General features: G+C 40.7%; 1 protein-coding gene across 4 annotated transcripts in view; it reads left to right on the forward strand.

Moving 5' to 3' along the window:
• The first annotated feature begins 3,624 nt into the window (after nt 1-3,624).
• The window catches only part of LOC126470277 (casein kinase II subunit beta-like), a 92,381-nt gene continuing 68,253 nt past the window's right edge, over nt 3,625-27,752 (forward strand). For 2 of the 4 annotated variants that reach the window (XM_050098026.1, XM_050098023.1), the window contains exons 1-3: nt 3,625-3,781; nt 4,891-5,036; nt 21,646-21,721. In XM_050098026.1, coding sequence (XP_049953983.1) covers nt 4,999-5,036; nt 21,646-21,721 — 114 coding nt within the window. In that variant the 5' untranslated portion in view covers nt 3,625-3,781; nt 4,891-4,998. Of the gene's footprint in view, nt 3,782-3,949; nt 4,001-4,890; nt 5,037-21,645; nt 21,722-27,752 lie in introns of those variants that run through there. The other 2 variants (XM_050098024.1, XM_050098025.1) reach the window with 2 other exon arrangements.

Here is a 27,752-nt window from a genome sequence, read left to right on the forward strand (position 1 = left end):
TTGGAACATTGTGTTCATTCTAGAAAGTATTAAAACAATTTTATTGCTCTTATGTTGCAGAGTATCCACAAACATTACTGTTTGAAACATAGGTCCACTGCATACTCCATTAGATCACATCCATCCTGTGATTAAACTTTTTCTTGAAGTGAAAAATTCAAGTTAACATAGTTATTGAGTGAAATATTTTCTCTCACTGAAAGCCATCTGTCAAATAAGTCCCAGAACATTTTTTTTCATTAATTTCACACAAATTACGTGTTTTTAATGCAAGTGCATATTTTGTAACACCAAACATCTTAAAATAAGCTTATATAATAAACAATTATAATTTCGTTACAATATCTACACAGGATGTAAAGAGTTAATTTTACTTCAATGTGATTCATCCTTTGAAGTTCATCATTACACAACGACAAATCTATGGACAAAATAGTTTTAAAAAAATCTGTCAAAATGTCACACCCATCTGCATGGAATGTCCCATTACACAATCTTTTCCAATTTGAGCACTATACATGATTAAACAATATGAGTTTATTTAACTTCTGCCTTATACTTGATTTGTTGTTTAAAATTTTATCTGCAGACATTTTTTTACATATGTTTTTAAGCATATGCAGGAGTACAGGGATGCAATCTTGCAAACAAGTTGAGTCTGATGTAAGTCCTCAATCCCAATTTCATTATGGTAATCATGACCAAGAGCAGGAAATGGGTAATCTACAAATTTATTTTTAACACAATGCAAAATCTTGGCCTGTATATACTTCTATCGCATATCCCCAGCAATCACAAACATCTGAAACAGTTTCTCTGAGTATTCTACAACAGAGTACATACAGTCACTTGTTTTAACGAACTTCCCAAAGTTAACAAAATTCACAAATGCATTTTTGTTGGTCATATTGGGAAAAGCACAGAGAGCATCACATTCTAATGCAGATTTAACTACTGGTGGCTTCAGTATGCGAAGACAGTCTTCGCATGTGATCTGCCTTGAAAGGCGCAATGACACATACCCTGCAATATAATAGAGTATGTTTTGCTTGTAAAATGAGAACTTAATCTTATCATCAAGAAGTGCACACCACTTCTCTACTTCATTTTCTGCAGCACTTTCATCACTTTCTACTACATGCTTTCTTGCATGAAAATCATAAACAGGTGGCAAACAACACACATTAAAATTTGAACAATTCCCATTCATTGCAGTGACACTGCTACCCAAGAGCAACTTTCTCATGGCACATTTGAACTGGTATGCATTTGGATTGTTGTTCCAACCACCTCTGGACCAAATGCAGGAAAAAAACCTCTGTGTGGTCTTGTGTTTATGTGTTAGCAAATACTTCAGAGGAGATTCAACACGAAGCAAACTTGCCAGAGCTATGTGCCTGACAGATTGCGTATTGAAAATTATCGCAAAAGCAGAAGTATTTCTTGCATGGAGCAGCAACGGAACACCATTCATTTTTAAGCTTTTGATATAATTTTCAGTATCTCTGAAAATACTAAGACAATAAGATCGGTTGTCAAGTCTCAGGGGGCTCTTATACCCTTTACCTAATGGATTTCTGGAGTTCAGAATATGAAAAATCCTATCAATATAATACAAAAATTCTACTGTTTCTTCACTTCCTTTAAAATTTGGATCACCAACCCTCCTCAAAAACTCGATACTATCTGCCACACTAGAACTCAAAGTCTGTGCAGCTAATGAAACATTCATTTTTCTATTTACATAACTTATATGTTGTCCTGATAGTTTGTTGGCAAATGTCATACCTTCTTCTTGTTGTACCTTGTTCAATTGCTCAATGAAATGCCATTTAATAATCCCAGTTGGAGACTCAATAGCAGATACTTATGCTAGAGCATTTCTGGCTAACTTAATCATGTGACACATGTCCAAGATACAATAAACATTGCATTTTTCCACAGGGTGAGGAAAGTGGCTTTTAAAACCACCCTTGGAAAAATTTAAAGTACAGCCAAGTGGACCTAAAGTGTTTATATTTACCTTGGAGCTATCACATGTAACACACCAAACCCTAATGCCAGAACTATGCGGCCTCTCTAAAGCAGATTTTATCAGTGTGGCCTGATTATTTGCCTGTAAACTGTTGATAAAGAAATATGCAATTGGACACTTAAATCCGCCTTTAATAGAGACAAGCATGAAAACCAGAGCCTCAGATGCCTCTATTACTTCTTTTGACTGATGCACTTCCCCACCAAAGTTTAAAAAACCTGTGTATTGCTTAGTTCCTTGGTCCCAAACTACTTGCTTCCTAATTTCCATACTGTCTACAATTAGACATGAATCACTGAACTGATCCCTTAGAATTGGGTTCAAATCAATGTACTTAAAAACACCTTTTAAGAATCCAGGTTCACAGTCTACACTTGCCACCCATTTGACGAGAGAGAGTTCACTAAATTGCACACTTATTCCACTTGTGTTCCTTTCTGATGATTGAGGAAGTTATGTAACTTCTCCTTCAATGAACTTATGATGTCACCCATGGAAAACACTTTCTTCTCTCTTCTTCGAAGTTTTTCACGGACGCACTTCCGTTTACGTTTTAATTCGTGCACAATGTCTGAGAAAAAGTTGCAAGTTTCGGGCGCCCTGTTTTCCATTTCTACTTTCGACTGTATACCACAATTAATTACTGAAGAACCAACTGCACTCTGAAATAAAGAAATAATTTCGTTATATATGACTGAAAGAACTCAAGGCTTGATGAAAAAATATTATAAGAAAACTTTGGGGGGTGTGAAAACATCCTTATCTAAAGTTTACGACACAATTCGCAGCTTCTGCATTGGATAAATGGGACATGCTTTTCACGGAAGAATTCTCATTGACAACATTCTCCACGCAATCAGTAGCTTCTGCTGTGGGCAAATCGAGCACAGATTCCATGACAGAACGCTAAAAACACAAATATGGACCTGTATTACAACATTGCTTAGACCTACGTTGCCTATTTGTGTCCGTACGAAATAAATTCACAAAAGTAAAAAAAGCACACACACAGCAAGGAAATTAATTAGCTACTTCAAATGGAGAAGCATCGTTGTCACTCAAAATCCTAACAACATGTTATCGTGGCTGTTTATTTGGTGGCATCAAATGTGTCGGAAAGTCAAAACATGATGGCACTGCTTCGGGTTTGAGACGTTTCTTCCACGTTCTAGGGCTCACTACGTAATAATCTTGTCGGAAATGGTTTTCGCAAAGCAAACTGCAAGACATTGGATTAACACCTTTCCGCTTCACGGAAGTAATCCACTTCTTTAGCAGCTCTGGGTGCTTTAGAGGAAACCTGTTCAAAAACATCGAATTATCAAACGCACTAAGTCTGTATTTTTATCGTATTGTATCGGTAGCCCTATTACCTGTGAAATGGTAAGTCACTTTCCTTACTACATCACTTCGTACAATTGAAAGCGGAACAAGAAATCACCATTTCGATAATCCTTAATTCTTTATACACCGTACAGACCGAGAGAAACTTCTTGTCAAATTCGAATATGGCGCACAATACAGACGACAGTAATCAGCTGGTAGAGCCATCTATCGGTAGGTCCACATCCCTCATTTCACTATCCAGACGCCTGTGCGGAAAACGTGCTAACTGCTAAGAGATCGACAGAGAGGGAAGAAGTTCGAGCTGTATTGGCGTCTGCGTGACGTACGGACGAACTGGGAGTTTCAAGTTTGTAGTGAAGCTGGTTAAGTTAGAAAATGCAGTACACGTACGCGAATTAGGTATGGTGTAAAATAAATGTGGTAAACTCAATATCTGTGTGTAAATAATACTGGAAAATTGATTGCTATGTTGAATTCCAGTAATTTGTAGCCAGAACCATTTTATGTTTGGACCTTACGGTGTTTGTGTAAAGTTTCAGTTGTGTGGATGACACCAGTGCTGCGTATAGCAGTCAGTTAATGTGCTTTGGAGTTGTTATTGTTAGGACGGCGGTTATAGTGAGTTATTCGCAATTGAAATATAGTAACATGCCAAAGAATTGGGTGTATTGAGGCTTTGCAGACGCCGGTGTTATGAAAAAGATACACATCGGAATTATAGTTATATTTTGTGATCGTATTCAGTAAGATAAATATATTTACGTTTTTTGGACTCATTCCCAATACTAAAACGAATCAGTCATTCGTTGGAACACCAATTTGTCAATCCAACTCGCAGCCGTTGAACTTAGTAAAGCGCCTTATGTCTTGGTTTGATAAATGGTTTGGTAATGGTATTAACAGGTGCAGAATAAGAATTATCGTTTTGTGGTTAAATAAATTTTTAAAATCATTAGCAGCGCTGTATGTGGTAAAAATAGGTAGTATGTACTAAGTCCTGCGGCGTGGTTGTCAATAAATTGTAATCTAATATTGTATTGCTACTAGTTTATAGGCTAACAGAATTTAAATAGTTTCTGTATAGGATTAGTTTCCGACGCTATTGTCAACTATATAGGAGCGTCTAAAATTTACCGTAATACAGTGTGCAATAATTGATTCTGGTTTCAGAAGTATAAGCTGTCTATTTTTGTCAGATTTTAATCGCAATCACTATTTTAGAGGTATCAGCTGAATTCTGTTAAGGCACTCTACAGTGAATTTCTTGAAGTTGACTCTGTTAAATTATTAGGTATGAGCACTTTCTTTATTTATGAAGACTTTTGTGAAAGAATGTAGGCCCAACCAGTCATCTAATTATCAACCTAAGTTCCATCACCAGTATTGCTGGAAGTAATGATGATTTCACTCAGATAATCGTGTCTCAGAATTGTTTTTAGTTTGATTGTTATAAGTCATAAGTCAAACTGATTTTTGTTGCTCAGTATGTGAGAACATTGGTTTCTCAGTTACCAGGAGTGTGCAGTACTATTCGACTCACCAGATCAAAGAATCTGAGTTGTTGCCCGTTATCAGGCCATTGTCACAGGAGCAAGAAATTAAAAAAAAAGTAATTTATGTGTATAGGACGTCGTACAACAGATCCGTCAGGAAGGTAAGACAGTTCACACACATTCTGCAAAGTTAAAAGAATCTTGTGAATTATGAAGTTGTGCTTTTAATTTTGTTTCATCATTTTACTCTTACAGTATTTTAGACATTCTGATTTGTGTGCAGTTAATAAGTTTTTACATTAATAGATATAGTAACACTAGAATTATGCCCTTTATTTGCAGATGAGTAATTATAATTTTGTATATAATTAACCTCAGTTTAGACTTTAATGAAAATGCTGATAGTGTCCTCACCTTTCTTCTAGAGAGCTGTTCCCAACTATAACTATACATATAATTTTTTTTTACTGTGGAAAGTGTATAGTAAAGTATCGTTTGGTCTCCCATTCTCTAAAATGGATATGTTGCATGTGGAAAAAGGTTACCTGCTTATGTACATACTATGATTAATGTGTTACGCTGTAGTTTTTGTATGTTATATAAATTTTGGGGAGTAATACGTTCATTAGTGTGGTAATGCATAATGGCCCCACCAGCCCAGTCTCCATTGCCTTGGCATCTTGGTTGTGGTGCCACACCGATCTGCACCACAGCATGAGGTTTGTGTTAGGTTGGAAGTTGACATTTTGGTTGAGAGGTAATGAAGCCAACATGTGTGAGTGTGAAATGATTACAGTAAAAGATCTGTAGCAAAGTCCATTGGGGTTCCCCTTTCATATTTCTGTATGGTGCAGGTGTAAACGTTAGCCTCCGCTACTGGTCAGTTTGTCACAACCAGACTTCCTGCTTTCACATTCATTGGCTTGGCCAACTCTGAACCAGTCAGTCTTCGTCAAACCAAACCTACATTTCAGCTTGTGCTGCAGCTTCTACTGTCATAAACAGAGAATAACATCCTCTAAATAAATTGTGTAATGTTTGTTGCTTGATCAGACACTTGCCGACCTAGGAAATATTTATTGTATGTAGGTTTCTTTGGCTCCAGATGCATTTCCGACTGCACGATAGTAAGTGCGACAGAGTGTAACGTGTTTGTGAAATTTTTCAGGCAGCTGTCAATTCGTCTTTCACACACAACCAGTTGAAGTTTTTAAAAATATGAATTCCGGTCCCTCAGCGTTGAATATTTGGGTAATTTTTTTTCCCCCTAATTCCAATGGAAGTAAGTACTTGACTGACTTGTCGTGCATAATCAGTATCCAGTTTGAAACATAATGCAGCTTTGCTATCAGTCTATTGATTTTACATTCCCCTGAAAAAGAAGTCAAATGGTGTTTTTGTGAGTGTTTCTCATATGCTGGAGATTACTGTATGGCATAGCTCACAGTGATGGATGACAGTAACAAAGAAATTTCCACATGAGAGGGGATCTCACAACTTACAAAATCGTTGATGAAACTGCAAATTCTACCTGAACTTCGAATAATCATTGCAGACTGATGTGGCAGCTTAGAAAATTTCATTTGGGATCCTGGTTAGCTTGTTACGTGGTGTAGGGGGTTCATTTGTGCGGTAGCATTGCGCGTGTGTGGTATTGGTGTTGACCGTGCTTTCAGTGGGATATTTTTCAATGAGTTAACAATTTTGGTTTCGTTATGTCAGCATTATTGTAGTTTTTTTTCCTGTTCGTTGTGTGTGAATTTTGGTAAATCACTTTGTTTATGTCTTTGGTAGGTATGGATATGACTGACAAGGTCAACAGTTTTTTGGTTGTTGGTGATGATGGAGGACAGTGTGTTGTCTCTAATAAAATTTCTTAAGCTATTTGGCCTGTTGGCTGAAGTCATGATGTGTTCAGTGTCTCGTGAAGAAATGAGGCTTACTAAAGTTCCGGCAGCTTGGATAACAGGTCAAGGGAGATGTTATATTCAAATTTTGATTTAGTAGATGTTTTCTTTTGTGGTAGGATTAAGTGTGGTGGTGGTGGTGAAAGTGTGGTATTGGTAGTTGCTGATGACCTATATAGGTCAAGGGAAGTGTTAGATTCCAGTGGATATAGTGTTTAGTTGATTTTGGGAAGGTTGTGGTCGTTTTATTTTGTCGTTTGGTTTAGTGGTGTGTGTTTATTTTTAGTTTGTCCCCACCCAGAAACCCCCCAATTTCCCCCACTTGTCCCATTAGTTTTATTATATTTTTGAAGGAATATGTGTTTTACTGGATCTATTTTTGTGTTTGTTGTCATGATTATGTAATAACATCATAGTCGCGATATGGGAGTTGTTGTGAATGGCTGTTTCCGTCATATTGGTGACACTATTGGTCAAAGCATACGGGTGGAATCGGACATTTCCATTAACCTCTAGTGGCTAGCGTTGCTCGCTCCGGATCACGGGTTTCCAAGTTTGATTCCCGGCTGGGTTGGGGATTTTCTCTGCCCAGAGACTTGGTGTTTGTGTTGTCCTCATCATTTCATCATCATTCGTGACAGTGGCTAGATTGGACTGTGTGAAAAACAATTGGACTGTGTACGGGCACTGACGACTGTGCAGTTGAATGCCCCACAAACCGAACATCACCACCACCACCACCACCACCACCACCACCACCACTTCATAGGGTCCCCTCTTGGTGACATCTCCGAGTGCTTGATTAATCTTTGCTAGGCAGTTGATTAGATATGAAATTTCAGCTTCCATCATACTTAGCTGGACCATATGTCAGAATGCCACAGACTGTGTGTGACTGAATAGTGTCCATAGTGTGGAAGTTGATATTTTTACCCATGATAAATTTCTCGTTTTGTCTTTTTTTGTCCTCAAAGAATACAAAAGCAAAGCTATTTTTGTTTATCCATAGAACATAAGTGCATGTACATTTCAGTAGCTGGATAACATTGCAGATATAGGTAGCTATTTATGAAAAGTGAATGGTGGTGGTGGTGGTGGTGGTGGTGGTGGTGGTGGTGGTCAGTCCACAGACTGGTTTGATGCAGCTCTCCATGCTACTCTGCCCTGTGCGAACTTCATCATCTCCCAGTATCTACTGCAACCTACATCTTTCTGAATCTGCTTAGTGTATTCATCTCTAGGTCTCCCTCTACGATTTTTATCTTCCACGATGCCCTCGAATACTAAATTGGTGATACCTTGATGCCCCAGAACATGTCCTACCAACCGATCCCTTCTTCTAGTCAAATTGTGCCACATATTTCTCTTCTCCCCAATTCTATTCAGTACCTCCTCATTAGTTATGTGATCTACCCATCTAATATTCAGCACTCTTCTGACACTTAAACCTATACTGAATGTTAACAAATTTCTCTTGCCATAGCCAGTCTACATTTTATATCCTCTCTACTTTGACCATGACTAGTTATTTTGCTCCCCAAATAGCAAACCTAATATCCTCAGTAACACCTGATTTAATTCAACTACATTCCATTATCATTATTTTGCTTTTGTTGTTGTTCATCTTACATCATCCTTTCCAGACACTGTCAATTTTGTTCAGCTGTTCTTCCAGGTCCTTTGCTGGTCTGGCAGACTTACAGTATCGTTGGCAAACCTCAGAGTTTTTATTTCTTCTCCATGGATTTTGATTCCTACTGCAAAATTTTCTCTTGTTTCCTTTACTGCTTGCTGAATGTACAGATTGAATAACATCTGTGACTTATTAAACGTATAGTTCGGTAATTTTCACACCTGTCAACACCAGCTTTCTTTGGGATTGGAATTATTATATTCTTCTTGAAGTCTGATGGTATTTAGCTCGTCTCAATCATCTTGTTCACCAGATGGTAGAGTTTTGTCAGGGCTGGGTGTCCCAAGGCTATCAGTAGCTCTAATGGAATGTTGTCTACTCCCAGGACCTTGTTTCGGCTTAGGTCTTTCAGTGCTCTGTCAAACTCTTCTTGCAGTATCATATCTCCTATTTCATCTTCATCTACATCCTCTTTCATTTCCATAATATTGCCCTCAAGTGCATCACCCTTGTATAGACCCTCTATATACTCCTTCCACCTTTCTGCTTACCCTTCTTTGCTTAGAACTGGATTTCCATCTGAGCTCTTGATATTCATACAAGTGGCTCTCTTTTCTCCATATGTCTCTTTAATTTTCCTGTAGGCAATATCTATCTTACCCTTGTGAGATAAGCCTTTACATCCTTACATTTGACCTCTAGCCATCCCTGCTTAGCCATTTTGCACTTCCTGTCAATATCGTTTTCAAGACATTTGTATTCCTTTTTGCCTGCTTCATTTACTGCATTTTTATATTTTCTCCTTTCATCAATTGATTTCGATATTTCTTCTGTTACCCAAGGATTTCTACTAGCCCTGGTCTTTTTACTCACTTGATTCTCTGATGCCTTCACTATTTCATCTCTCAAAGCTACCCATTCTTCTTCTATTGTATTTCTTTCCCTCGTTCTTGTCAGTCGTTCTCTAATGCTCTCTTTGAAACTCTGTACAACCTCTGGTTCTTTTAGTTTAGCCAGGTCCCATCTCCTGAAATTCCCACCTTTTTGCAGTTTCTTCAGTTTTAATCTATAGTTCATAACGAATAGATTGTGGTCAGAATGAATAGATCTAGAAAATAGTGTTACTATAATTAGAACATTGAGCAAGTAGTAGTGTGAAAAGACAAGGGGAATCATGGTCTGATCATCTAGATTTAAGTTTTCTGTGGTTTACCAATATCAGTCAATGTGAATACTGGGATAGTTGCTATAACAAGACCACAGAATAAATCTCACTTCCAGACTGTAAAAATAATGAAAATGTGAAAGTGACATTCTGGGATAGGTTTTTTGTTGCAGAAAACGAATACATAATCAGGTGATATAATACTTGAGTAATTTTTGTTTCTTTGGTACTGGTGTAAATTATTCAGTGATTTTTGACATGAGCAGGAAAGTATATAGCTTGAAATATGGATGTACATGTTAAGGTATACAATACAAAAGCCTGTCATATTTTTAAGATGACAGCATTACCGTTCCAATGCCAAGTGCTGTAATTTCAGAAAAAGTTCCAATGTGATCATCAAGGAGTTAACTGAAATTTTGTGTGAACATTTGCATATGTTCCGAATGAACATTGGTATAGTTTCATGATCATTAATTCAATACTTCGGAGATATAGTCATTTGTTTGACCCAATAGCGTAGCTACACTATGTGATCAAAAGTGTCCAGATGCCTGGCTTAAAATGACTTAAAAGTTCATGGCGCCCTCCATCTGTAATGCTGGAATTCAATGTGGTGTTGGCCCCCATTAGCCTTCATGGCAACTTCCACTCTCGCAAGCATATATTCAATCAGGTGATGGAAGGTTTCTTGGGAATGGCAGCCCATTCAAGGAGTGCTGCATTGAGGAGAGGTATTGATGTTGATCAGTGAGGCCAGGCACGAAGTTGGCATTCCAAAACATCCCAAAGGTGTTCAATAGGATTCAGGTCGGGACTCCGTGCAGGCCAGTCTATTACAGGGATGTTTTTGTCATGTAACTACTCCGCCACAGGCCATGCATTATGAATAGGTGCTCGATCGTGTTGAAAGATGCAATCGCCATCCCTGAATTACTCTTCAACAGTGGAAAGCAAGAAGGTGCTTAAAACATCAATGTAGCCTGTGCTGTGATAGTGCCACGCAAAACAAGGGGTGCAAACCCCCTCCATGAAACGCCATAACACCACTGTCTCCAAATTTTACTGTTGGCACTACACACGCTGGCAGGTGACATTTACTGGGCATTCGCATACCCACACCCTGCCATCGGATCGCCACATTGTGTACCGTGATTCATCACTCCACAATGGTTTTCCATTGTTCAATCGTCCAATGTTTATACTCCTTACACCAAGCGAGGCATATTTTGGCATTTACCAGCATGGTGTGTGGCTAATGAGCAGGTGCTAGGCCATGAAATAAAAGTTTTCTCACCTCCCACCTGACTGTCATAGTACTTGCAGTGGATCCTGACACAGTTAGGAATTCCTGTGTGACGGTCTGGATAGATGTCTGCCTATTACGTATTACGACCCTCTTCAACTGTCAGCGGTCTCCGTTAGTCAACAGACAAGGTCGGCCTGTACGCTTTTGTGCTGTATGTGTCGGTTCATGTTTTCATTTCACTATCACATCAGAAACAGGGACGTGGAAATCTCGTCTACAGACATATGACGCAAGTGACACCCAACCACCTGACTATGTTCGAAGTCTGTGAGTTCCGCGGAGTGCCCCTTTCTGCTGTCACATTATCTAATGACTACTGGGGTCGCTGATATGGGGTACATGGCAATAGGTGGCAGCACAATACACCTAATATGAAAAACATATGTTTTGGGGGGGTGTATGGATCCTTTTGATCACATAATGTATCAACAGTGCACTCTGGAGTTTACAGAAACTTTGAGACATAATATGTTGGCCAATATTTTCTTGAAAAAAATAAAATGTGATCATTGTATAAAGGTTTTTGCAGTCTTCAGTGAAATAATAATAATAATAATAATAATAAAACCCGTGGAGGCCCGGGAAAAGAATAGGCCTCCGGTATGTTCTGCCAGTCGTAAAAGGCGATAAAAAGAACAAACCACTAATAGGGCTAACCCCCCTTTTAGTGTGATTAGTTGGTTCAGGACAGAACTAAAGAAGCCTCGGACAAGCGCCGTCATGGTCGGGGACGACGCTTGAACCCTATGCACGCCCACAATGGTAACAACACTGCTAGCCAACTGGAAAATGATTTAAATCCAAATAGAGGTGTTTTGCAGGATATGCTTCCTGCAACCACCCTAGAAGGAAAACAAAGACAAGAGGATGAGATGGTCAGATGAAGTTAATCGACACCTTATGTTCTGTTATTACCAAGCAACAAACGTAGGAACCAACACAACTGGATACAGATCACAAGTATACACAACATTTATTACCAGATACCCAGAATTAAAATTTTTAGCAGAACAACGACTAGCTGATCAGATCCGTGTAATAATCAAAAATAACAGGATACCCCAGTCAGAATTAGAAAACATTAAACAACAAGTACAACAAATACTGGAACAAAATAATGTGCAATCAGAAGAAGAAGACAATACAGTAATGGACTCAAACATCCCAGAGCAAACAAACAAAGAACAACACGCATCAATTCAACAGTCAGAGGAAAACGAAATCTTAAGACAGCCACCAGAACAAGCACAAATAGAATACGAAGTGACACACATGTTAGATATAGAAGAAAAATTTCAGCTGACATATATAGAATACAAAGACACAAATACAGACATTAGACCATTCTTGCATAGACCGCCAAATAACCCACAAGTCGAAACAACAATAAAAACTATAAACACAATCATACACAACAAAATAAATGAAAACACAACTATGGAAGAGTTACAACTACTGGTTTATATAGGAGCACTCACTACACTAAATCAAAAGAAGCAGAAATTACAAGCATTGGCCAAATGACTTAGAAGATACAAAAAAAGTGAAAATAGAAGGAAACAAAACCAAACATTCAACACAAACCAAAAGAAATTTTACCAGACAATAGATAACACACACATTAAAATAGACAATCCACCAAACATAACAGACATGGAACACTTCTGGAGCAACATATGGTCAAACCAGGTACAACATAACAGGCATGCACGGTGGATACAAGCAGAAACAGATACATACAAGATGATACCACAAATGCCTGAAGTGATAATTTTGCAACATGAAGTCACCCAAGCAATTAATTCTACTCACAATTGGAAAGCCCCTGGAAAAGATAAAATAGCAAATTTCTGGCTAAAGAAATTCACCTAAACACATTCACATCTAACTAATTATTTAACAGTTACATTGCAGACCCATACACATTCCCTGATACACTTACACATGGAATAACTTATCTGAAACCTAAAGACCAAGCAGACACAGCAAACCCAGCAAAATATTGCCCCATAACATGCCTACCAACGATATACAAAATACACTCCTGGAAATGGAAAAAAGAACACATTGACACCGGTGTCTCAGACCCACCATACTTGCTCCGGGCACTGCGAGAGGGCTGTACAAGCAATGATCACACGCACGGCACAGCGGACACACCAGGAACCGCGGTGTTGGCCGTCGAATGGTGCTAGCTGCGCAGCATTTGTGCACCGCCGCCGTCAGTGTCAGCCAGTTTGCCGTGGCATACGGAGCTCCATCGCAGTCTTTAACACTGGTAGCATGCCGCGACAGCGTGGACGTGAACCGTATGTGCAGTTGACGGACTTTGAGCGAGGGCGTATAGTGGGCATGCGGGAGGCCGGGTGGACGTACCACCGAATTGCTCAACACGTGGGGCGTGAGGTCTCCACAGTACATCGATGTTGTCGCCAGTGGTCGGCGGAAGGTGCACGTGCCCGTCGACCGGGGACCGGACCGCAGCGACGCACGGATGCATGCCAAGACCGTAGGATCCTACGCAGTGCCATAGGGGTCCGCACCGCCACTTCCCAGCAAATTAGGGACACTGTTGCTCCTGGGGTATCGGCGAGGACCATTCGCAACCGTCTCCATGAAGCTGGGCTACGGTCCCGCACACCGTTAGGCCGTCTTCCGCTCATGCCCCAACATCGTGCAGCCCGCCTCCAGTGGTGTCGCGACAGGCGTGAATGGAGGGACGAATGGAGACGTGTCGTCTTCAGCGATGAGAGTCGCTTCTGCCTTGGTGCCAATGATGGTCGTATGCGTGTTTGGCGACGTGCAGGTGAGCGCCACAATCAGGACTGCATATGACCAAGGCACACAGGGCCAACACCCGGCATCATGGTGTGGGGAGCGATCTCCTACACTGGCCGTACACCACTGGTGATCGTCGAGGGGACACTGAATAGTGCACGGTACATCCAAACCGTCATCGAACCCATCGTTCTACCATTCCTAGACCGGCAAGGGAACTTGCTGTTCCAACAGGACAATGCACGTCCGCATGTATCCCGTGCCACCCAACAAGCTCTAGAAGGTGTAAGTCAACTCCCTGGCCAGCAAGATCTCCGGATCTGTCCCCCATTGAGCATGTTTGGGACTGGATGAAGCGTCGCCTCACGCGGTCTGCACATCCAGCACGAACGCTGGTCCAACTGAGGCGCCAGGTGGAAATGGCATGGCAAGCCGTTCCACAGGACTACATCCAGCATCTCTACGATCATCTCCATGGGAGAATAGCAGCCTGCATTGCTGCGAAAGGTGGATATACACTGTACTAGTGCCGACATTGTGCATGCTCTGTTGCCTGTGTCTATGTGCCTGTGGTTCGGTCAGTGTGATCATGTGATGTATCTGACCCCAGGAATGTGTCAATAAAGTTTCCCCTTCCTGGGACAATGAATTCACGGTGTTCTTATTTCAATTTCCAGGAGTGTATTAACTTCAGTCATTACACAGAAATTAATGACACATACAACAGAGAACAAAATTATAAATGAAGAACAAAAAGGCTGTTGCAAAGGAGCACGAGGATGTAAAGAGCAATTGATAATAGATGCAGAGGTGACATATCAAGCTGAAACTAAACAAAGGTTGCTACACTATGCATACATTGATTACCAGGAAGCTTTTGATAGTGTACCCCACTCATGGTTACTACAAATATTGGAAATATACAAAGTAGATCCTAAATTGATACAGTTCCTAAACATAGTAATGAAAAATTGGAAAATCACACTTAATATCCAAACAAATTCAAATAACATCACATCACAGCCAATACAGATTAAGCGTGGAATATACCAAGGAGACTCATTAAGTCCTTTCTGGTTCTGCCTTGCTCTGAACCCACTATCCAACATGCTAAATAATACAAATTATGGATACAATATTACTGGAACATACCCACACAAAATCACACATCTGCTATACATGGATGATCTAAAACGACTGGCAGCAACAAACCAACAACTCAGCCAATTACTAAAGATAACAGAAGTATTCAGCAATGATATAAATATGGCTTTTGGAACAGACAAATGTAAGAAAAATAGTATAGTCAAGGGAAAACACACTAAACAAGATGATTACATATTGGATAACCACAGCGACTGCATAGAAGCGATGGAGAAAACAGATGCCTATAAATATCTAGGATACAGACAAAAAATAGGAATAGATAATACAAATATTAAAGAAGAACTAAAAGAAAAATATAGACAAACACTAACAAAAATACTGAAAACAGAATTGACAGCAAGAAACAAGACAAAAGCTATAAATACTTATGCTATACCAATATTGACCTACTCATTTGGAGTAGTGAAATGGAGTAACACAGACCTAGAAGCACTCAATACACTTACACGATCACAATGCCACAAATATAGAATACATCACATACATTCAGCAACAGAAAGATTCACATTAAGCAGAAAGGAAGGAGGAAGGGGATTTATTGACATAAAAAACCTACATTATGGACAGGTAGACAATTTAAGAAAATTCTTTCTAGAACGAGCAGAAACTAGCAAAATACATAAAGCAATCACTCATATAAATACATCGGCTACACCACTGCAATTTCATAACCACTTCTAAAACCCTTTAGATCACATAACATCAACAGATACGAAGAAAGTAAATTGGAAAAAGAAAACACTACATGGCAAGCACCCGTATCATCTAACACAGCCACACATCGGTCAAGACGCATCCAACGCATGGCTAAGAAAAGGCAATATATACAGTGAGACGGAACGATTCATGATTGCAATACAGGATCAAACAATAAACACCAGATATTACAGCAAGCATATTATTAAAGATCCCAATACTACAACAGATAAATGCAGACTTTGCAAACAACAAATAGAAACAGTAGATCACATCACAAGCGGGTGTACAATACTAGCAAATACAGAATACCCCAGAAGACAAGACAATGTAGCAAAAATAATACATCAACAGCTTGCCTTACAACATAAACTTATAAAACAACATGTTCCCACATACAAGTATGCACCACAAAATGTACTGGAGAATGATGAATACAAATTATACTGGAACAGAACCATTTTAACAGATAAAGCACCACCACATAACAAACCTGACACCATACTCACCAATAAAAAGAAGAAATTAACACAGCTAATCGAAATATCCATACCCAATACAACAAATATACAAAAGAAAACAGGAGAAAAAATTGAAAAATACATCCAACTGGCTGAGGAAGTCAAGGACATGTGGCATCAGGATAAAGTTGACATTATACCAATTATACTATCAACTACAGGAGTCATACCACACAATATCCACCAGTACATCAATGCAATACAGCTACATCCAAACTTATATATACAACTACAGAAATCCGTAATTATTGATACATGTTCAATTACCCGAAAGTTCCTAAATGCAATATAACATATACCGTTCAGTTAAAAGGAAGTGACGCTTGATCAAGGTCCGCGTCACTTTCCATTTTTGACCAGACATAACGTCTGAGAAAAGAAAGAAATAATAATAATAAATTCTTGAGTGATTTACATATGGAAAAATCTGAAGCAGTCACCTGAAAATAATCACCTATTTATACCTCCAGAAGTATTTTCGGGGTATGGATTAAGTAACCTAATATAAAGGATAGTTTCCTCTTTTTTGTGGTTCTAGTACTCTGAGGTAAACACATCTGTTAAGCATAATTTTTTGGGTTCTGTCTTATCAAAATTTCTTCCGGAGCAGTAACATTAATGATATCATCTGATGAGCAGTACAGTTTTCCTCAGGACCTCCTACAGCAAGTTAATGAAACATGTAAGAAATTAAAGTAGCTTGAAGTAAGCATAAGCTTTGGATCCCAAAAGTGACATCTTCTAGCTTTCGCCTGTGACATTTACAGAATTATAGCATCAGCTTGAGATCCTGTGTAAAGAAACCCTTATCAAGTTGGGGAACCTGTGGTAAAGAAACTCACTCATGGCTGCTGTTGCACAGGTAGGGATGCTGGCTTTCTCACTTTAAAAGAAACCAGCGTTGGTTAAGCCACCACAGGGCGCACGCGATCTCGCGCACACACACATACATGTATACAACTTTTCATATGTACTCTAATGTTCCACATTAACTGCAGACTATGCTAAGACACAGTATGCTATACTTTAAACCAGAATTAAAGTATGGCATGAACGGCATTACACTATAAAAAAGAGATACTAACCATTCTGCATAACATGAATCCACTCCAAAACATGTAAGGAAGACTGCTGTAAACTTCACAAAAATTTGCACTATGTGATAATGTTGTAAAACATGCAGGCTATTTATATGATGTGTGCTGCAGCTGTTGTGCGGCAATTTTACTACTGTGATCTCCACTGCATTGGAAATGCACAGTTAACTTATGAAGTTTATAACCAGTTCAATTCTGTGGTTATAGTAGGAAAACAGACTGAAATATGTTACCATTAGTCATTGCAGAGGACATCTTTTTTAAAAAAAGTTTTTAGAGTTATTCGCACTTTCTCACTTCCTAGCCATGAAGACTTTTGATTTTGCCTTCCACAGAGTACTAAAAAATTGTAGAACATAATAAAAGATGTCAGATTTAACTGAGTACCAACGAAATGGCAGACCCTTTTCAATGCCTCTCCACCTTGTCGTTTTTAGGGCCTTATATACTCAGATTGCAAAACCAAATATAGTTTTTGGGTGGTCTAGGACATATTCTTTCCAATGAAAATGATTTAAGAGTTTTCAGAAGGCGAAATGCTACTGACAGACCACAGTGTCACCTTCAACCAACAGCTGTAACTGGATGTAGATATGGAAGGACATGTGGTGAGCACACCAATCTTTTGGTTGCTGCCAGTTTTCCTGATCAAAGCTTTTATTTCTCAACCAAGGAGTTCCCCAATTGGCCTCACAAGGGCCAAGAAAAAAATTGTCATTTTTGCCTCAATTTGTAAAGTGTTGGAAAGCAGTAGATGTATGAAATTTTATGTTCTGAGACCTTGTATTAGTAAGTTATTATGTGCAAAGCTTCGAGTTTATCCTGTTATTACTGCCAGAAATATAAAAACCATCAAAAATCTGGGATAAGGATTCACTGATAGTTTTTACCAATTTATCATCAGCAAATGATAATCATTTATTTTCAAATGGCCATTTATGTACACTAGTCCATTCAGTCACCAGTTGGACTCGACAATTTTTGTCCATCAGTATATGTGCTGGAATGAAATTTTCACTCTTCTGCGGAGCGTGCACTGATATGAAACTTCCTGGCAGATTAAAACTGTGTGCCGGACCAAGACTCGAACTCGGGACCTTTGCCTTTTGCGGGCAAGTGCTCTACGAACTGAGCTACCCAAGCATGACTCACGCCCCGTCCTCACAGCTTTAATTCTGCCAGTACCTCATCTCCTACCTTCCAAACTTCACAGCTTTCCTGCGAACCTTGCAAAACTCGCTCTCTTGGAAGAAAGGATATTTGCAAAGACATGGCTTTGCCACAGACTGGGGGATGTTTCCAGAATGAAATTTTCACTCTGCAGCGAAGTGTATGCTCATATGAAACTTCCCTTAGTATATGTGCTGTATATCTTGGCACTTCACATGTGGTGTGCTAGAAGTGGAGAGATAGGCAGAATCCTTTTTCATTTGCTCCGAGCATGTGGGAAGTGCTAAGTTACATTGTGTACGGAACAGTGGTTCTTGGTATGCTGAAATACTTTCAACAGTATTAGCTTTTGGAACATGGTGCTTCGGTATGTATCTGAAGTATAATTCTTGGCAAAGTACTCGTATTTTATAATGTTTAGAGCACTGTACAAATATACCTGCAAGAATTTACCACACTCCAAAAATGCAGACTTCACAAATCCTGAGATTGTGACAAATAGAAACTGTGTTTTAGCCTCTCTCTAATGATCAACATGATGTCTATTATCGCAAGAGTAAAATCAGTATCCTGTCAGTTCCGGATGCTTAATTTTTTTCCCCATCACGTGACCACAGATTTGTATCTCTTTAAAGACTGAGTTCATTGTTACTTTACCAATACTCGTCCTGAAGTAGACATTATAACCACATTTCAAAATGCAAAATTTCCACAAAAAATCAGAGTACAAGCATGGGCTTTGATGAAAATTCAGATGTGACTCCTGACTTTGAAATTGTACAGGAACATCTGTTTTTCAATGTTTGTTGAAAATAGTGTGATGCTTATGCCATGGTAGTTATGGGGTGTAACAAACAAGTGCCACAATGATTTGACAATAGACTTTGATGCCTTAGGCGCTAAGGCGCTTATGCCCTTACCTTGACCCTTCCTTCCTTCCTTCCTTCCTTCTTTCCTTTCCTTTCCTTTCCTTTTCTTGCTGGTGCCCTTTATCCAGCCAATGCTATGTCAGGACTGATATAGCACATTTCCAGTTTTGCGGGGAACTAACCATACCTGTACGTACACTATTATTATGAGGAGGTTGCCACTCCCAAAGATGTTTTAAAGCTACTGCCAGCCACCCTCCAGGGAGGAATATGTGTATCCCTTCTGGCTCATCCAGTGCATTTGCATGGCTGAAGTAACATTGTGTGACTGAGGTGGGAACCATTCCAATGTTTACCTCAGTGGATGTGGAAAATCACCTAAAGATCATGTTCAGGGTGGCCACCACACTAACCATTGTCATTAATCTGGGAGGCAAGTTTAATACTGGACCACTGCACCTCTCACCATCCCAGAAGCAGGCATTTTAACGTGTTCAGCTGTCCAGGTGGTTCATCTTGCCACTAAATAGATAAAGTGTGACATGGTCACAATGGAGGGTTCAGTGATCCTGTGTTTGAAACTGTAGAATTCATGTCAGTTTTTGGTTGGAATAATTTTTATATTTAATTTGAATATATTTTCAATCAATTATTGTCAAGAGGTTGATCTATGTTGATAAAATGATATATAAAAATGTAACAATGGAAAGTCCAGGTTGGAATATCAACAATATTATGTAAAGAGTAGTTTGCTACTCACCGTGAAGGTGACACACTGAGTTGCAGACAGGCACATCGAAAAGACTGTTACACATTGAGCTTTTTGCCAGAGCCATCTTGAGAAAAGGAAACACATACCTACATTCACACAAGCGAGCACATCTGTCACACAGGTGTGCACAACCCGTCTGCAACTCAACATGTCGTTTCTATGGTGAGTAGTGATTTATCCTTTTCATAATATATAAAAATTTAAAATTTTAATGTCACAAAATATAAAATGTGATAAAACTAAAAATTAAAACTGGGAAGTTGTACGCACACTGTCGGTCACTGAGCCACAGCTTGAAACCTGACTGAAGCAGCCAGGTGAACTTAGCCACTGGTGATGCCAACAACATTCAAAAATAGTGCTGGTACTGTGCCTGTTCTTAAGTTGGGAAGGTGATTGAAGTATTGTTGAAATAGTCTGCTATACCTTCATTAACACACTGTATTTTTACATTAAGTTTTCATCTCATTATTAAAGTTTTGAGTCTAAGGCCTCTAACCAGTTCCTTCCTTCTGTGAAGTGAGCTGGATTTTTTCTCTCTATATACATAAGTGGCTTGACAGACAGGGTGAGTAGCAATTTATGGCTGTTTGCTGACGACACAGTGGTGTACGGGAAGGTGTCGTTGAGTGACCAGCAATGCTCATGACGACTTGGACAAAATTTCTAATTGGTATGATTAACGGTAGCTTGCTCTAAATGCAGAAAAGTCTAAGTTAATGTGGATGAGTATAAAAGACAACCCTGTAACGTTTGAATACAGCCTTAATAGGGTGCAGCTTGACACAGTCATTGCGAATAAATATGTTGCATAGTGATATGAAATGGGAAGAGCACATCAGTTTGATGGTACAGAAGGTGAATGCTTGACTCCGTTTTATTGGGAGAATTTTGGTTAAGTGTAGCTCATTCATAAAGGAGACAGTGTATAGAATGCTAGTGCAGCTCATTCTTGAGTTCTGTTGCTGTTGATCAGCAAACACGTATTATGAAGATACATCATGAAGTCAGATGGGAATCTCTAGAGGAAAGATGATGCTCTTCCTGCAGGGCACTATTGCACAGATTTATTATTATTGCAGAACGATTCTACTGCTGCCAATGTACATTTCATTGAAAGGTCCTGAAGCTAATATGCGAGAAATTAGAGTTTGTATAGAGGCTTTTAGACAGTCTAATTTTTTCCTCACTCTATTTTCAGGTGGAATAGGAGAGGAAATGATTAGTATTGGTACAAAGTACTTGCTGCAATGCACTGTATGGTGGTTTGTGGCGTGTGTATGTAGTTGTAGATGTTTTGTGTTTGAAATATCAGGAGAAGGAATTAATTATCTACCCCTGCATTTTCAAAACTTCGTTGTTCCTGTTTAAACACTATTTGGTTATTTCTTATTGTATTTCAGTTAATGCAGTATATTAGAAACATATCTAGTCTCTTCTTGAATTTATTATCCCTTGTGTAGATTGGCTGTTATTCAGTGCAGATACCTAGTTGGTCTTGGATCATATGAACACCTTACTGTTCATTTGTACAGTAAGTGCTTTAGTCATCTAGCATGCTTTTAGAATAATCTTCACATAGGCAATAGATGAATTTACATTTTTCTTCAGTCAACTGCAATGTTCTACTCAACTATGAGAAATTATGATATACATAATTGTTTATTGTAACTGATTCATTTTCAGGACAATGAGCAGCTCGGAGGAGGTTTCTTGGATATCATGGTTTTGCGGGCTTAGAGGAAATGAGTTCTTCTGTGAGGTAAATACTGTAACTTGGCAGGTTAATTATGTAGTACTCATGTGTTCTTGTGTGAACAGATGCTTACTGGGAATGACTGTTTACAGAACAAAGAAAAATTGACACTGCAGTGCATTATTCACTTAACATATAATAAAACTGGAAACTTTAAATCAGAAAATACAAAGGTGTGCTGGAAAGTAATGCCTCTGAATTTTTTATGTGAAAACTCTTAAAGCTTTTTAAATAAAAGAAACATTAACTTTCAATATCTGTATTCTTCCCGTCAACATATTTGCATCCCTTTGCCAATAGAGGGCTCTGAATTGTAGCATGTAACAGTGTTGTGTAATGTAACTGTGTCAGTGCATGAGAAACAGCATGCTGTATTAATGTTTTGAATTTGAAAGTTCGTACACACATGGAGCAATCTCTCCTCTCAACATGAAAATGCCAGACCACACAAAAGTGCTGCAACAATCAGATACCTTGCATTCATTGTCGTTGATCATCCTCCATACAGTCCCAGCTTGGCCCCGTCCCGTATTTTTCTGTTTCCAAATCATAAAGAACACCTTTGAGGATTTCATTTTGGTAGTGATGAAGCAACACAACAAAGTTAAACATTATTCAGTGATGGTATCAAGAAACTGTTACCTCGTTGGGAGAAATGTATTTATTGCCAGGGTAACTGTGGAGAATAAATATATGGACATGAAGAAAAAGGGTGTAGAATGTCAATTCTGTTTGTTTTATTTAAAAAGCCTTAAGAGTTTTCACAAAAAAATTGGAGAAATTACTCTTCAGCATGCACTCATACATTTATTGGTGTGTAACGTCTGTCAGCTAGAAAGGCTTTTATGAGTCTGTGAGTCACACAGGTTAATAAGAAATCCATGGATAACAGGCAAAAATGTTCGAAATTACATGCTATTCAATATTGTACCACCAATTATGTGAGTAACACATTTTATCTTGAAGCCAGAGTAGTGATCCCACCACCGTAATAAAACAAAATCCAGTAGTGTTGATGCCTTTCATTTGAATCAGTAATATATTTAAGAATTGTGTTCCCTGAGTGAGTTCCAAATATGGTGTTGGATTCTCTTCTGGAAATGTTATTCTGTATTGAGAGGCAGCTTAGTATTGAGCATGTAATGTTTTCAGCTCCCTTTACAGGGGTTGTACAGTTGAAACCTGTATGTCTGTCACTGTAAATTGTTGACTGCTGCCAAAACAGGTCTGCTGATATTTCAGAGATGTGAGACAGTATTACAGCTTTAGTGCCAGGTGGAACTCACTGTTGATCTCACTAGCAGATGGAACACGTCTCACAATAAGGGAGATATTTGGCATTACAAAAATAAGTTTGTAGAATGTGAGGATACAAAGGAGTTTCACACATTTCAGCCTTTATGTGATGGTCCCCTGTAGGGTTTGACTTCCATTCTTCAAAATTTTCCCAAAGAGCGAGCCAAATAGTGAAGGACGCCTTAAAAGGTGCATTGTGTACATTGTGCATTGAGATCTTTAGCCCACTTTCTCTTTGTCGCATTGCAGTCCTGCCCATTCTCCATCTCTTGGGTGAGGACACCTTCCTGGGTGTGTTTTCCACCATGCACGATGCAGTGTCACTTTCTGCGCCAACGATGACAATGGACTTCTTTGCACCTGATATCCAGCACGGTAGACAGTCAGTTGTGGTGGGGCCACAATGTACCCTGTCGGTTGTAGCCCCCCTGACCACACAGGGATCTATCTGCTGATGCCTGCGCCGTTAACTCCCCACGTATGCCAAGGGGTAGATGCCCATCGCCCTGGGGAATCGGGACTCCCGGCAATGGCCATCTTGCCAGGTGGCCTTTGCTGCGGCTGGTGGTGAGGGGCCCCTGGTCGGAGTGGGTGGCATCAGGGTGGATGACACGCAGTGAAGTGTAGTCCATCATCTCTTGCTGGTGGTGAAACACCAGCAGTCTCTAAGCGAAGACGAGCTCAATTCAACATGCAGAAGTACGACCCCAAATCGCTCCCCTCCCTGGCCGCACCATGAGAGGAACGTCAGGCTAAGAATGGCAGCGGATCTTATTCGCCCTGGTACCTTGTATGTTTGAGAGCTGATGGGGAATCTTTCCTGACGATGAAGCCTCAGTTTTTTGTTGAGCTTTTAGAGGTCAAGTTCGGGGAGGTGGAGGGCTTGTCCAAAATGAGATTTGGGTCAGTCTTGATCAAAACAGCATCCTCTGCCTAGTCACGGGAGTTACTCGCTGGCGAATGTTTCTGTAACCATCACGTCCCGTAAGAGCTTAAATATGGTCCAGGGTATCATATTTCACAGAGACCTTTTGCAGTCAGACGATGAGCTGCTCGCTAATTTAGAGCGGCGAGGTGTACATTTTGTCCAGCGTGTCCATCGGAGTCTGAAGGACAATAAAGTTGTCACCGGTGCCTTCATCTTGGCATTTGAGGATGATAAATTGCCCGAGAAGGTCAAGGTGATGTTCTACCGGTGTGATGTGAAGCCCTATATCCCTTGCCCGATGCGGTGCTTTAAGTGCTGGAAGTTTGGCCATATGTCTTCCTGCTGTACTTCGAGTCACATGCTGAGATTGTGGACACCCATAACATCCCAATACTCCATGTGCCTGGCCTCCCATCTGTGTCAACTGCAGAGAGCACCATTCACCTTGCTCACCTGACTGCAGGATTCTACAGAAAGAAAGGAAAATCATGGATTACATGACCCTGGACAGACTGACCTAGACTGAGGCTAAGAGAAAATTTGAACGCCTGCATCCTGTGAGTATGACATAGTCTTACACCGCCGCTAGAACAGTTCTGGCACCGTCAGCTCCGCCAACCCAGGTCACCTCCCAGAGCCGGAAGACTACACCTGCCCCCTTGACGGTGGGTGGCATTTCCCTCCCTGTTGCTCCTGCACCACCTACTTAGGGGGCAACACCCCTCCCCCCCCCCCCCCCCCCCCCCCAAACCATTGGGGACATCCATCCCCACTTCTAAGCCAGAGAAGCGTAAGTCTTCTTCAGCTTCTCTCGCTAGGAAGGGGTCCTTTGGGTCACTCCCTTCCCAGGTTTCTTATAGTGGGAAATACTGTTGCAATTTGACCTCTGCCTCTTAAATACTGGGCCGCCACACATTTCAGTGTGGCTCATGGTAGTTACTTGGCCATTGATTTATCAATTTGTAGCCCAGGACTTCTCCGATTTATCCACTAGAGAGCACTTGACGACCTGTGTGGTAGTGACTGCTTCCCCGTCTTCCTGTCACTGCCCCAGAATCAGGCACACGAACGACTGCCCAGATGGGCTTTTAACAAGGCACCCTGGGGAACTTTCACCTCTGCTGTCACTATTGAATCTCCCCCACACAGTAACATCGATGTGATGGTTGAGCAGGTGACTAGCACAATTGTTTCCGCAGCAGAAAACACGATCCCTCACTCTTTAGGGTGCCAGAGGTGTAAGGCAGTCCTTTGGTGGTCGCCGGAAGTCACTGTAGCAATTAAGGAGCATTGGCGAGCTGTATTTAGCGGCATAAGTGGCGCCCTTCCCTGGAGCACCTCATAGCCTTTAAACGGCTCCGAGCCCGTGTTCGCTACCTTATCAAACAACGGAAGAAGGAGTGTTGGGAGAGATATGTCTCCACAATTGGGTGCCACACATCACCTTCCCAAGTCTGGGCAAAGATAAAACATCTTTTCGGGTACCAGGCCCCAACATCTGTTCTCGGTGTTACCATAAATGGTGAAGATCGCTGTACCCTGCTGCAGCTCTACAGAGCCCTTGTCCAATCCCGAATTGACTATGGGAGTGTTGTTTATGGTTCGGCGGCACCTTCAGCATTGCATTTACTCGACCCTGTGCATCATTGTGGGGTTGGATTAGTGACAGGAGCTTTAAGGATGAGTGCGGTGACCAGCGTACTGATGGAGGCTGGTGTCCCTCCACTGCAGATCAGATGTGCACAACTGCATGCCAGTTACGCAACACACATTCATAGTTCCCCTGAGCATCCGAATTACCGTCTCCTTTTCCTGCCCGGGCAGTCCATCTCCCGCATCAGCAGCCCAGATCGGGGCTAACGATTGCGGTTCGCGTGCAGTCCCTTCTCTCTGAACTGGAGTCCTTCCCTTTATTACCTCTACTTCTGGTCCATTCACGTATGCCTCCATGGTGTACGCCTCGGCCGCAGCTTTGTCTGGACCTTTTGCATGGCCCTAAGGACTCTTTTAACCCCGCCGCTCTCTGCTGTCACTTCCTTTCGATTCTCGACATTTTCCAGCACTCTGAAGTGGTTTACACCGATGGCTCAATGGCTGATGGTCATGTAGGCTTTGCATATTTTCATGGAGGACATACTGAGCAGCAGTCCTTGCCATTTGGCTGCAGTGTTTTCACTGCAGAGCTGGCGGCCATATCTCGTGCTCCTGAGTACATCTGCTCATGCCCTGGTGAGTCATTTCTCCTGTGTACGGTCTCATTGAGTGGCCTACAAGCTACTGACCAGTGCTACCCCACCACCCTCTGGTAGTGTCCATTCAGGAGTCCATGTTTACCTTGGAACAGTCCCGCCGTTCCGTGGTGTTTGTGTGGACCTCAGGACATGTCGGAATCCCCAGCAACAAACCTGCCAACAGGCTGGCCAAACAGGCGACGCGGAAACTGCTTCTGGAGATAGGCATATCTGAAGCTGACCTGCGTTCTTTCTTACACCGCAAGGTTTTCCGGGTTTGGTAGATGGAATGGCATAACAGCACGCACAACAAACTGTGTGTCATTAAGGAGACTATGAATGTGTGGAAGTCTTCCATGTGGTCCTCTCGCAGGGAATCAGTTGTCCTGTGCCGGCTCCACATTGGCCATATGTGGCTAGTACACGGTTACCTACTCTGTCACGAGGACCCACCTCAGTGTCGCTGTGGCTGCCAAATGACAGTTGTCCACCTCTTGCTGGACTGCTCACTTTTAGCCGCTCTATGGCAGACTGTTAACTTTCCCAGTACCCTGCCTTCGGTGTTGGGCAACAATGCCTCCACAGCAGCTTTAGTTTTAAGTTTTATCTGTGAGTGTGGGTTTTATACTTCTATCTAGGTTTTAGTTCATGTTCTTTGTCCCTCTGTTTCCTCCACCCTAGTTCTTCTAGGGTGGAGGTTTTAATGTGTTGCAGAGTGGCTGGCTTTCCCTATTTATTCTCATGGTTGGCCAGGCACTGTAATCTGCTTTCATGTTTTACTCTCTTCTGTTTCTACTGCGTTCCTTTTAGCGTTCGTCGTCTTTCCTTCGTTCTTATGGCTTTTCCTTTCTCTCTGTTTTGTGTTATATGTTTCATTCATTTTATTCTCACACTTGTGTTATTGTTTTATTTGGACCAGGGGACCGATGACCTCGTAGTTTGGTCCCTGCTCCCGCCTCTAAACCAACCAACCAACATTGGTCAGACCACACACAGTTCATGAAAGATGCGTGAAACATGATTTCCACACTTGCCCTTTGCACGCAAGTAAGTCTGACGTAGCTTCGCATTGTATTTCAGGAGTACTGAGGATTATTCTGCCACATAAATCTGACCCACGATGGGATCCTTCTGGGATTCAGTTATTAAGGATCTGTGGAAATACTCTTAGTGAAAGATGCTGTTAATGCTATTGGCAACTCTCAACTTGGTAAGACATGGGACCCTGCGATTTCATTAACTACTTCACAAAGACAAAATCTTACACCAAATATTATTTGCAGTGGCAATTAATTTGACCCCCAAATTTTTATTCTGTTGGCTCACAGGTAGTGAGGGGGAACTTGCGCAATACCACTGTTATGCATATGCCTCATATGGAACGACATTTGACAGAGGGAAATAAACTCATACAGCTGTTCATACAGCAAAAACCTGTGCATATGCCACTGTGACAATTTTTTGTATAAAGTTGATGTGCACCAGCAATCTGCTGTGTAAAACTAACTTGAAGATGACTGAATGGTTTTCAGTCGAAAATTTTGATGAGGTGTCACTGCCATCTATCTGCAGTCTCCAAACC

This window comes from Schistocerca serialis, chromosome 3 (genome assembly GCF_023864345.2).
Source record: "Schistocerca serialis cubense isolate TAMUIC-IGC-003099 chromosome 3, iqSchSeri2.2, whole genome shotgun sequence".
Lineage (NCBI taxonomy): Eukaryota > Metazoa > Arthropoda > Insecta > Orthoptera > Acrididae > Schistocerca > Schistocerca serialis.